Source organism: Triticum dicoccoides, chromosome 7A (genome assembly GCF_002162155.2).
Source record: "Triticum dicoccoides isolate Atlit2015 ecotype Zavitan chromosome 7A, WEW_v2.0, whole genome shotgun sequence".
Taxonomy (NCBI): domain Eukaryota; kingdom Viridiplantae; phylum Streptophyta; class Magnoliopsida; order Poales; family Poaceae; genus Triticum; species Triticum dicoccoides.
The window spans coordinates 187,607,405-187,618,524 of NC_041392.1; the positions used below are offsets into that span (position 1 = coordinate 187,607,405).

Below are 11,120 nucleotides of genomic sequence, written 5' to 3' on the forward strand. Positions count from 1 at the left end.
ACACAAAAAATATTTTAATAAGTGAACATTTATTGAAGCTCTAGAACATTTTTGAAAAGACACAGATGTTTTTTAAAGGTTTGTGACTTTTTGAAAAATGCGAACATTTTTTTAAAAAAGTATGGACTTTTTTATGCCATTTCCTACCATTTTTCAGATGGGAATATTTTCAATTTTGAGCATTTTTTAAAGCATAGTTTTTTTGAGGGATCACCGCCTTTTTTTTTTTGAGAACAGGGATCACCGGCTTGGTGTTGCTGAAAGCCCGTGAAAAGAAAGGAGCAAACTCTGCCACGCGCCTCCATGTCGGGCCCACTCCCCCTCCCAGGATTGGTCCCACGACGCCTCGCGGCGCGCGAAACTCACTCGGCCACCATCACCTCCGGTCGCGGCCGCCGTCGTTCCGCTTCCCTAAACCTAACGGCGGCCGGGGGCCATCCCCGCTTCCACTAACCCCTCATCTCCTCCCTGCCGCCGAGAAGAAGAAGAAGAAGACTAGAGGCTCTAGCGATGCGGACCAGGGGCCAGACCCGCGGCGAGCCCAAACCCCCACCCGCTTCGTCCCCCGCCTCCTCAGGTGCTGCTTGTCTCCGTCCGGCCCTCCTTGCCGCCCTCTTATTTAATAGAGTATTTATTTACCATCGTGTGTTTTCGCTGAAGCTATTGTTCTTCCCCCTGTAGGGAGAGGTGGAGCGGAGGAGGTTGTGGCCGGCGGCGCCAATAATCGCCGGAGAGCTTCGCTCGCCGCGAAAGGGAAATCCCCCGCCACCAAGGCGAGAGCGCAAATGCCGGTTGCTGGACAGGTAGTAAAAGGCGCCAACTTGCGTGTTATGATTCCAGGGGATTAGGGGGGAGGCTGTTTGTGTTGATAATGGAGCTAGCGATGTTCTAATGTGTTTCCTTACAAGATTCTCCTTGTTTTATGTTTGTTATTATACTTATACACCTGTATTCCTTCTCCCGTATTAAGATAGTTGTGTAAGATTCCGACTAAATGAGCTGAAACTTTAGAGCAAATTAATTGAGAGGACATGATTTATCTACTGAAAGTGTTGCAGTTTTGGCATGACACATGAAATTGAGAAATTGTGGCAATTCTAAGTTTCTAGTGAAAAAAAAGGAAAAGTTGGCGTTGAGTTCTGAAAATAGTTCCTATTTCTTATCGTAGGAGGGAAATAAGTCTTAGGGTCAAATTTAGTTATGGAAGGCAAACTTATGTATTCCTTGATGGGATTTGCTTACGCTGATCACTTCAGGTGGAATTGGAATCTGCATTGGGGATCAAACGCAAAAATGGTAAAGTCAATACCGAACGGAATGATGATACTGGTAAGAAAAGGTGCAGCGTGGGGAGTTCTGGAAAGAAAAAACTGGAGGAAAAAGAGCCGGAGGCAATTGGTGATAATGATGCAGCTGGCATGGAATGGGAGGATGGGCATGTCTCTCCGGTGGAACGCAAAGAGGGTTATTCCCATGATCTTGGTGAGACGGTCACTGTTGAGTTCACTGATGTACCTTCATCAACTGAAAAGAAGAGTGTTCGAAGGCATACTGCTGAAGAGAAGGTAAAACATTTCACGAGCGGAGAATTTTTTATTAATCAAGGCATCTGCCTCCACGTGCACATAAACCTTTGCATTTAGCTTCTAACCTGTTACCACTTTATCCTGTGAAATGAGTTTGTGTATGTGACTATGGCCTACAATGTGTGCTGACTGCTGAGGAGTTCCAGGTATCAGCTTGTTTGCTGAGTACTGTAATGCTCTGCAGCCTGGTCACAAGAAAACCTTGAACCACATCCTGTGAAAACGGCATCAGTTCACATTTCTTTGTATTATACTTCAAATTACTATTTTTTTCTGTTAGGATCTTTTTGTTATTGACCAATTACTACTTTTCGATTTATTTAGGAGTTGGCTGAACTCATGCACAAGGTCCATTTACTTTGCCTGCTAGCAAGGGGTAGGGTAATTGACAAGGCCTGCAATGATCCTCTTATTCAGGTGCATTATATTGGTATCCATTTATACCATTTTAAATTGCTCATGTTTCAAAATGATGAAATATCAAGATTTTTTTACTTATTTTATGCTAATGTTGGTGACTGGAGATATCTTTCTTCCAAAGTACTGAACCGAGGCATCTTTCAAGCTAAACCATGTTTGTTCTAAATTTTCTTTTCAGGCTTCAGTTCTATCTGTTTTACCACAGCACTTACTGTGGAATGGTGTAGACACTCTGAAACTGGACGCTAATAAATTACGTAGTCTTGTGAGCTGGGTAAGCCCCTTTTGGGCCTTACATGTATTTATTACATGAAACAATAATTCCCACATGTTATTTTTTCTTTCTTAAAATACATTTATTGTGCATGCAGTTCCATCGTACTTTCAGTATAATTGCACGATCTGCTGACAAGGGGTCTTTTGAATCAAATATGGCTTTCGCTCTTCAAAGTCATGAAGGCACTGCTGAAGAGGTACCGTATCGTCTCCCTTAAGATTTTGCTTGCTGAAGAAACTAGTGTCCTGAATTCCTTATATAGGCTGACATTATGTCTCCTTGAAGTTTTTCAGATTTAAGAACCCTAGAAAAAAATGAATGATAGTAATCATGTTTTCTTGCTCCACAGTTTATTTTCTATGTTCCATTATAAATGGAATTTATCTTCTGAAGCAGCATATTGTAAAGCTGACCCACAAATGGTTTGCAATGCAGGTCTGTGCACTATCAGTGGCACTGTTTAGGGCACTCAACTTGACAGCTAGGTACGATAGCACCATGCAACTAATTGTGTGCTTGAGTTTAGGCATGTCCCCATATTTTAACATCTTGCATCAGTAATCATACATGAATAAGAGGATCATTAATAGTAAATCATTTTGCATGCTATGTATGATTTAGTTAATTCACAGTGTTGAGAACTGAATTTTATGTTCTCTATTTTGTGTGTAAGTTAAAAAAAAATCATGTTTTAAATATATTTAAGAAAAGGCGGCTCAGGAGAACGGCTGAAAGCCAGTAAGTGGCAATTAGGCATCAGTGCTCGCTTGAAGTTAGACTTGATAAAATATTTGGGTTTCAGTTCTGAAGTTAATCCTCTATCAGTGTTTTTCGTAAGTTCTCCAACCCTATCAAAGTTCCCATGAAGATTAAGCAAGAATCAGGGGTTACTACATTATACTGTGTTTCTGTTTGCCATCTTTTGAGCCATACCTAAGTACATCTTGTAGGTTTGTTACAAATATGGATGTTGTTGGACTCAAGCCTGATGCTAAAGCAGTGGGGACACCAAATCAAGATGGAACTAGGCTTTCGACAAGGGCACTACCATGTAGTTCTGTTGCTGCAGGCCATAATGAGTTTAATACTCTTTCTCCGGCTCGATTAGAAGTTAATACGGAACATAGCTTCAATAGGACCAAGCAACGAGGTGATCTGGGGAATTTGAAAAGAACATCAGCTTGCAAGAGTTTGTCTAAAAACTTGTCAAATTGCAAGGCAGATCAATATGCATCAACATCGAAAGATGAATCATCCAGCAGTTCAAATCCATTCACATCCAGTACTGCCGAAATACCAAAAAGGAAAGGGGACGTGGAATTTGAGTTGCAACTGCAAATGGCCCTTTCAGCCACTGGAGCTGAAATTCAGGAAAAGCTAGCTGCCACATCCAGTCAGTCAATTGGCACCCTACTAGATTCTACACCATTGAAGAAATTACGTAAAAATGCAGAAGTTGCGTCCAACTCAAGCGCAGTTTGGTCGAGAAGTGGACCGCCATTATATTGGGCCGAGGTATACTGCGGTGGCCAGACATTGACTGGAAGATGGGTGCATGTTGATGTTGTAAATGATATTATTGACGGTGAAAGAAAAGTAGAAGCTGCTTCTGCTGTTTGCAGGAAGCCTTTGAGATACGTTATTGCCTTTGCTGGAGGTGGTGCTAAAGATGTGACTAGAAGGTTTGCCTCCTTTGGAATTTACAAGTTTTTCTATGTGCTGTTATAGTGATATATACTAGTTATGCCTTCGGTTTTTACTAGACCTTCTACTTGCCAAACCAGACAATGCAACTAAAGTGAAATACTGTAGGCATTATTACTGAAATTATTCTTTGCTAATGCAACAACCTATAATGCAAATTCAGTCTGAACTGAATGACTTGGAGCGCTGTATTACTAGTAAGTCTGAAACTTGGCAAATATTAGTGATTCTACGATTTTCCAACGCAACATTCAATTTGTGCTATTAAGGTTCAGGGACAGAGCTAGAAATATATGTTTAAGGTGACCAAGGTAGTTATATTTGTGCACCTACCAAACAGGCCTTCTGTACTGTTTTCATGTACTAGCAGATATCTAGCTCTGTCACTGGCGTTCTTGACTAAGGAAATTCTTGTTATGGGGTAGGGTTTTGGAGAGAGGCTAGGGAGGGGTTGTCTCCTGTGAGGCAAGGTAGATGGATTATTCTTCTATTTACTCGCTGGATTAATTTCTCATAAAGGGTCTTCTATAGATGCCTAATAACCCAAACTAAATAACAAATCATATATCTTATGTCTAATTGACGCATGGGCTAAGGCCCAAAGCTAAAAAATATTTTCCTAATTTAAAGGATAAACAACCTAAATGAGATTTTGAGGATCCTTTCCATAACTTGGTGCTCCTTTGGGCATGTACTACATGTCTACATGTGCATAACAATCATGCTCTACAGGTATTGCTTGCAGTGGCACAGAATTGTCCAGGGAAGAGTGAATCAAGAGTGGTGGGAGAAAGTTTTGGCACCACTAGAGCAGCTCGAATTGGCAGCAACTAATGACTCTGAAGATATGGAACTTCAGACCAGGGCCCTAACAGAGCCTCTTCCTACCAATCAACAGGTACAGCCGATACAGGATTTAAGAGAGATTAATATAACTTACTTTACCCTGCTTCTTCCAAAATTAATTGTTATCTTAATTGATTATTATTTATGGAACTATTTAGGCCTACAGAGACCATCACCTATATGCCCTTGAGAAGTGGCTGCACAAGAACCAAGTTCTTCATCCCAAGGGTCCAGTGCTTGGCTTCTGTAAGGGGCATCCTGTTTATCCTAGATCTTGTGTTCAAACACTGCAATCAAGACACGGATGGTTGACGGAGGGTCTGCAAGTTAGAGAAAACGAGTCGCCTGCAAAGGTAACAGAAGCACCGGCTTATCTTGTTTCTCTTGTCTTTTCACAGGTGGAGTAATTGTTTTCTGTTGTATGTAGATTGTCATACGACCAAAGAGGATTTTCAACTCCCAGTCGCGTGAATCCAATAGCAACGAAGATGAACTTCAGGCAACCACGGAATTATATGGCAAATGGCAACTCGAACCCCTGCAACTTCCTGGTGCTGTAAATGGCATTGTGCCAAAGGTAATGAGCATCACTAGCTATTTAGTAACCATAGTATTTCTTTTTGTGCTTCCTACATACTGACTAAAAATTTTCTCCAAAGAATGAGCGTGGCCAAGTTGATGTATGGTCAGAGAAGTGCCTTCCACCCGGTACCGTACACTTGAGTAAACCAAGAATATTCCAGGTTGCAAAGAGGCTTGGAATTGACTATGCTCCTGCCATGATTGGATTTGATTACCGAAGCGGTCGGTGTGCTCCAGTTTTTGACGGAATTGTTGTATGTGCTGAATTTAAAAATGCCATTTTGGAGGTATGTCGAGGATACTGCATTTGGTTTACTTTCCATGACTAAAACCAGTTATTCTGTTAATAAGATATACATGATCGTTGATACAACCTAGTAATGTTGTTGACCTAGATTAAAGTTATTGAAGATCTATAACTCACATGTATGCCTAAAAAATACCAGCATAAATTGTGTAGCATGTTTCAGAGATGTATTGGCATACAAATGTAGCGGTATGAAGGATAGTATTTTGGTGAATTGGCAGTGCTCTTTCGTCATCGTAGTGAGAAATTTTGAGCTCAAGCTCCAGACTAAGGTGATGTGACATGTTTGTAATCTTGGTTAACACTTCCTGGTAGGCGTACAAAGAAGAAGAGGAACGGAGACAGGCTGCGGAAAGGAAGCAGGAGGAAGCTCAGGCTCTGTCTAGGTGGTATCAGCTGCTCTGTTCTATTGTAACGAGACAACGGTTGAAAGAGTCCTACAACGCGCGCTCAGCAGCGCTTGCGCCAGAGAGATCAGCTAAAGTTGATAATCCCCAGAAAAGCACCAGTGATAGCCAATGCTCCGGAGCGACCACGACCAATCATCGTCCACGCGCGGATCGGCTGCCAGATCCTCGTTTCTCTGCTCATGACCATGAGCATGAGTTTCCCGTGGAAGATCAGAGCTTCGACGAAGAGACATTTGTGCGGACAAAACGCTGCCCGTGTGGTTTTTCACTCCAAGTTGAGGAATTGTAGCAACTTGTACTGGAAATGTAGTACTAATTCGACTGCCTAGTGTAGGGAGCCTTTTCATTTGATCAAATTTCTCAGTATAAAACTTTACTGCATTTATTTCATCCACTGAGAAAGAGAGAATTTGAATGCTCAGCAAGGGGGGAATGATGCAGCAGACATGAAACATGAGTAGTTTGCAACCAGTATGAGTAGCATCAACAACAACAAATGGCAAATATAAACTTGTGATTATGGGGGTGTTTGCGGCGGCTGTGTGCATCATAGTTATGCAAACCCTTGCGATAAGCTTATGAGTCAAATGAAAGCGCCTTCATTATTGTAGAACAACAAATACAGTAACAAATATAAACCTAATCGTCTCATTACAAAAAAAAAAAACTCTTATAGACCTTGAAAAAGAATATGGCCGGTGATGCTCATGCGGACACGCTCCGGCTGCCGTCGGTGCTGCTGAAGTCGGCCCTCCGGCTCGCGTCCTCGACGATGCGTTCGATCCTCGCCTCCACCTCGGCCATCGTCGGGCGCCGGTCGGGGTGCTGCTCGGTGCACTCCATCCCGAGCTGCAGCAGCCGCATCATCTCCTCCTCCACGCGCGGCTCGCTGCCGATGACGGAGTCGAACACCTCGGACGTCCACTCCTCCTGCACCACCGACCGCACCCACCGCGCGAGGTCCACGCCGCTGCCGCCGGCGCCGCCATCCGGGAGCGCGTGCGTCGGCGCGCGCCCGGTGAGCAGCTCCAGCACCACCACGCCGAAGCTGTACACGTCGGCCTTCTGCGACACGACGCGCGCGTCGGTCACCTCCGGGGCGCGGTAGCCCGTGCCCCGCTTCGGCAGCCCCGCTGTGCCGACGAGCTGCGCCAGGCCGTAGTCGGCCACGTAGGCGCTGTCGCGCTTCCCGCTGACGACGATGTTGGACGCCTTGATGCTGCCGTGCGACGCCTTGGGCCCTCCGCCGTGGATGAACGCCACGCCGCGCGCCGCCGCCAGCGCGATCCGTGCGCGCGTCGTGAAGTCGAGGCGCTCCGCTCCGCTGCCTGCAGGAGACAAGAAGGGAATCTAAACATGCCGGCCATGGACGCGGGGAAGAGTGCGAAGCTGAGGTGCGTGTGATCGAACGACGAACCGTGGAGAAGGGAGGAGAGGCTGCCGGCGCCGACGAAGTCGAAGACGAGGAGCTTCTCCTCCTTGCTGTAGAAGTAGGCGCGGAGACCCGGCAGGTTGTCGTGGCGGAGAGCGCCGAGGGCGACCACCCTGTCCCGGAACTCGCGCTCAGGGAGGTGGACATCGCGGAGGCGTTTGATGGCGAGGACGGGCTCGCCGCCGTCGAGCGTTGCACGGTACGTCGTCCCGTGGACGCCCTTGCCGAGCACCTCGGCGGACGCCCGCAGCATCGTCTCCAGGTCATAGGGCCTCTCCGGCGCGCTGCCCAGGAACACCAGCTTCTTGCCGTCGCCGATCAACGGCGAACCCGGCGGGGAGTGCGACCGCTTCACGGCGTCCCTGCCCGTCATCGCCACGGTCACCGTTATAGGCTCCGTGCCCTCGTGCACGTCGGCCGCGGCCTCGGTGGACCTTCCGGCCGCCGCCCGCCGCCGCCGGCTGAAGATGAGAACGCAGATTGAAAGGATGACGATGAGAACGACCAACGCAGCGATGATGATGCCGACGATGGCGCCAAGGGTTAGCTTGCGACTCTTGTGGGCCTCGGAGTCGGAGTTGGGGCAAGCAGCGAGAGGGCCGCCGCAAAGCGCCGTCCCGAGGAAGGCGCTCGCGGGCAGCCCGGCGAGTGACGCGGGCACGGGGCCATCGATCTGGCCGTTGTAGGACACGTTGAACTGCGTGAGCTTTGGGAGGTCAAGGCCGCTCGGGAGCGCGCCGTTAAGGTTATTGCCCTCGAGGTTCAACGTGGCGAGGTTCCCGAGCTTGTTGAACTCTGATGACACGCCGCCGGTGAGGCGATTCCCGGAGAGATCGGCCTTCTTGAGCAATGCCAGCGAGAAGAAGCTCTCCGGTATGTCGCCGTCAAATCGGTTCCCCTTGAGGTACAGCCACCGGAGCTCGGTGCAGCTGCCGATGTCCGCCGGGATGGGGCCGGAGATGGCGTTAAACCGGAGCGACAGCGTCTGTAGGGCGGTGAGGTTGCCCACCGTGCCGACCGGGATCTGCCCGCTCAGGCTCTTGGCAACTAGCCGCACCTCCACGACGCGCTGGTTGGGGCCGGGGCTGCAGCTGACGCCTTGCCACCCCTGGCACGGGGACACCGAGAGGTCCCACTTCAGATGACTTCCCACGGCGGTGCGCAGGGCGAGCAGCGCGTCGCGGTCGCCGGCCAGGTCCGGCACAACATGGCGAGGCAGCACAGCGAGCAGCGTGACCACGAGCTGCACGAGGGCGAACGCCGGCGGGAACCGCAGCCCAGGCGCCATGCTGTGACGCGGTACAGCTTATAGCTGACAGTACCAAGAAGACGGTAGGTAGAGGAAGGGACGGGATGGTTTGACAGGTATATGTACCGCGACGGCGACGGCAACGACGGCGGACGGTTCGGTGGAGGAGACGCGCACGCGCAGGGCGACCGCGGCGAGGCTAGCAAGCAATTCCTTTTGTTGGTCGATTGTTCCGGAGGGGACCTGTGATTAAATAGGGCGCGTGGCCGGAAATTACTACATTCCTTCCCATATTACTCCAGCAGCTGTGCGTAGCGTGGTAATGGACAGCAAATAAATTGGCGTTAGCAGCATTGGGATCGACGTCGGTCGGCAAGGGAGAGGAGGAAGGTGAGGTGAGGTGAAAGAACTGAAGCGGGAGGTTTGGACCGCAGCTATAGCTCCAAGGCGTTGGTAACTACTGCATCTATCTTGTTCGGGAGCACCTGTGCGTCAGGCACGTGAAATTTTGTGTTGCTTCAGTCACTTCGATTCTAAGGCATCAGATGAACACCCAAGGGACAGGAAAGAACAGAAGAGGAAAGGTGGAAAAAAAGTGACTGAAACTTGTTTTAGTTTCAGTCATTTGTGGAGGGTCAGTCGATTTTTTTTCCAGGGATGGTTGTTGAGCGATGGAAAAAGTCGCAAGGAAAATAGCACTTGATTTTAGTACAAAATTCAGGGTAACACATCTACTCCCTTCGTTTCTAAATATTTGTCTTTTAGAAGATTTCCAATGAACCACATATGAATGTATATAGACATATTTTAGAGTGTAGATTTACTCATTTTGTTCTATATGTAGTCATTTATTGAATTTTTTTAAAAGACACATTAGGAATGGAGGGAGTATTTCTTAGGAAGAATGGCTTGTGGGAGTGGTATTATTGTCAAACTCTTTTCTATTATGTGGCAATTAGAATATAACGATAAATTGAACACAAGTTGCACTCTTCCATACTTTGCATAAACAAGCGTCAAAATAGTGCAGCTTTAATACTCCGTCCGATCCATATTAAATGATACTAAATCGACGACAGTTAATATGGATAGGAGGGAGTACTAATTATGATTTAAGTGGATTAATTAAAAATAAAATTTCTCCACAATTTATTTAAAATGAATAGTGAAAGTGGTGTCACTTGAACATCTCTATTCCTAATGAGGAAGTTTGGTAGCTTCTCCTCATCGGTTTAGTCTTATTTTTTTTCCGCCTCACCTCCCACCACACCTCCTAGTGATTTATTTTCTTCATCCCATTAAAAAGCTAAATTACATTAAAGCGAAAGATCTCGTTTTGTGCTTGATTTGGCAGGTAATCATTACGTAAATAATAGTTAATTAAGAATTCAGAAATCGCAACATATATATATGAGATTACCTTCCTAAAAGACAAACATAAGATTTTTTTCGATTACCTTCCAAAACAAAATAAGATATTTCTCAATATGCTACAATTCATTTTTATCATTATCTCCACTATTAAACTACAATCACAACTTTCCTAATACAACAAAAATAACATATCTTTTTTCGTATTTACGAAATCTATACTTCTAAATGGGGAGTTGGTAGCTTCTCCTCACCGGTTTATTTTTGTCTATTCATTTCGCCTCACCTCCCACCACCCCTCCTACTGGTTTATTTTCTCCATCCCATTAAAAAACTAAATCCCATTAAAGCGGGAGATCTTGTTTCGTGCTTGATTTGGCAGGTAATCATTGCATAAATAATAGTTAATTAAGAATTCGGAAATCGCAACATATATGTGAGATCACCTTCCTAAAAGCGAGACATAAGTTTTTTCTCGATAACCTTCCAAAACAAAATAAGATATTCCTTAATATGCTACAGTGTTGATACGTCCATTTTGCATCATGTTTTCCTACTGTTATTTATTGTATTTTGGATTGTTATTTCACTTTATGATGCAATTCTTATCCCTTTTCTCTCTTATTTTGCAACTTTCACATGAAAGAGGGAGATTGCTGGCAGCTGGAATTCTGGACCGGAAAGGGCTATAGCAAAGATAGCTATTCTGCATAACTCCAAATGACATGAAAATTTACGGAGAATTGTTTTGGAATATATAAAAAATATTGGTGAAAAAACACTAGGAGGGGACTGTCGGTGTCAAAACCGGTGGATCTCGGGTAGGGGGTCCCGAACTGTGCATCTAAGGTCGATGGTAACAGGAGACAGGGGACACGATGTTTACCCAGGTTCGGGCCCTCTCTATGGAGGTAATACCCTACTTCCTGCTTGATT

The 11,120-nt window shown here is 46.0% G+C and overlaps 2 protein-coding genes across 2 annotated transcripts; one reads left to right on the forward strand and one right to left on the reverse strand.

The window, feature by feature from the left end:
* The first annotated feature begins 324 nt into the window (after positions 1-324).
* Positions 325-6,553, forward strand: LOC119329882 (DNA repair protein RAD4-like). The gene is made up of 13 exons (XM_037602977.1): positions 325-577; positions 682-803; positions 1,257-1,565; positions 1,911-2,003; positions 2,185-2,280; positions 2,378-2,479; positions 2,719-2,768; positions 3,234-3,965; positions 4,720-4,885; positions 4,992-5,186; positions 5,261-5,410; positions 5,493-5,702; positions 6,038-6,553. Exons 1-13 carry the CDS (start codon positions 511-513, stop codon positions 6,419-6,421), a joined length of 2,676 nt encoding a protein of 891 aa, XP_037458874.1. The 5' UTR covers positions 325-510; the 3' UTR covers positions 6,422-6,553.
* Positions 6,554-6,735: 182 nt separating this feature from the next.
* Positions 6,736-8,852, reverse strand: LOC119329883 (probable inactive receptor kinase RLK902). Its single transcript, XM_037602978.1, has 4 exons — positions 7,895-8,852; positions 7,816-7,848; positions 7,550-7,675; positions 6,736-7,460 (listed from the first exon to the last, which is right to left on the reverse strand). Exons 1-4 carry the CDS (start codon positions 8,850-8,852, stop codon positions 6,838-6,840), a joined length of 1,740 nt encoding a protein of 579 aa, XP_037458875.1. The 3' UTR covers positions 6,736-6,837.
* Positions 8,853-11,120: the final 2,268 nt, after the last annotated feature.

Bases quoted from the DNA above. Each gene is read 5' to 3' on its own strand.
- LOC119329882 (XM_037602977.1), top strand. From the start codon at position 511: ATGCGGACCAGGGGCCAGACCCGCGGCGAGCCCAAACCCCCACCCGCT. The intron at 2,004-2,184 runs GTGCATTATATT...TTTTCTTTTCAG, and splicing joins GCAATGATCCTCTTATTCAG to GCTTCAGTTCTATCTGTTTT. The intron at 3,966-4,719 runs GTTTGCCTCCTT...CATGCTCTACAG, and splicing joins GCTAAAGATGTGACTAGAAG to GTATTGCTTGCAGTGGCACA.
- LOC119329883 (XM_037602978.1), bottom strand. From the start codon at position 8,852: ATGGCGCCTGGGCTGCGGTTCCCGCCGGCGTTCGCCCTCGTGCAGCTC. The intron at 7,849-7,894 runs GTTCGCCGTTGA...GTTCCTGGGCAG, and splicing joins GCGGTCGCACTCCCCGCCGG to CGCGCCGGAGAGGCCCTATG. The intron at 7,676-7,815 runs GCTGCGGGCGTC...TCCGGGACAGGG, and splicing joins CCCTATGACCTGGAGACGAT to TGGTCGCCCTCGGCGCTCTC.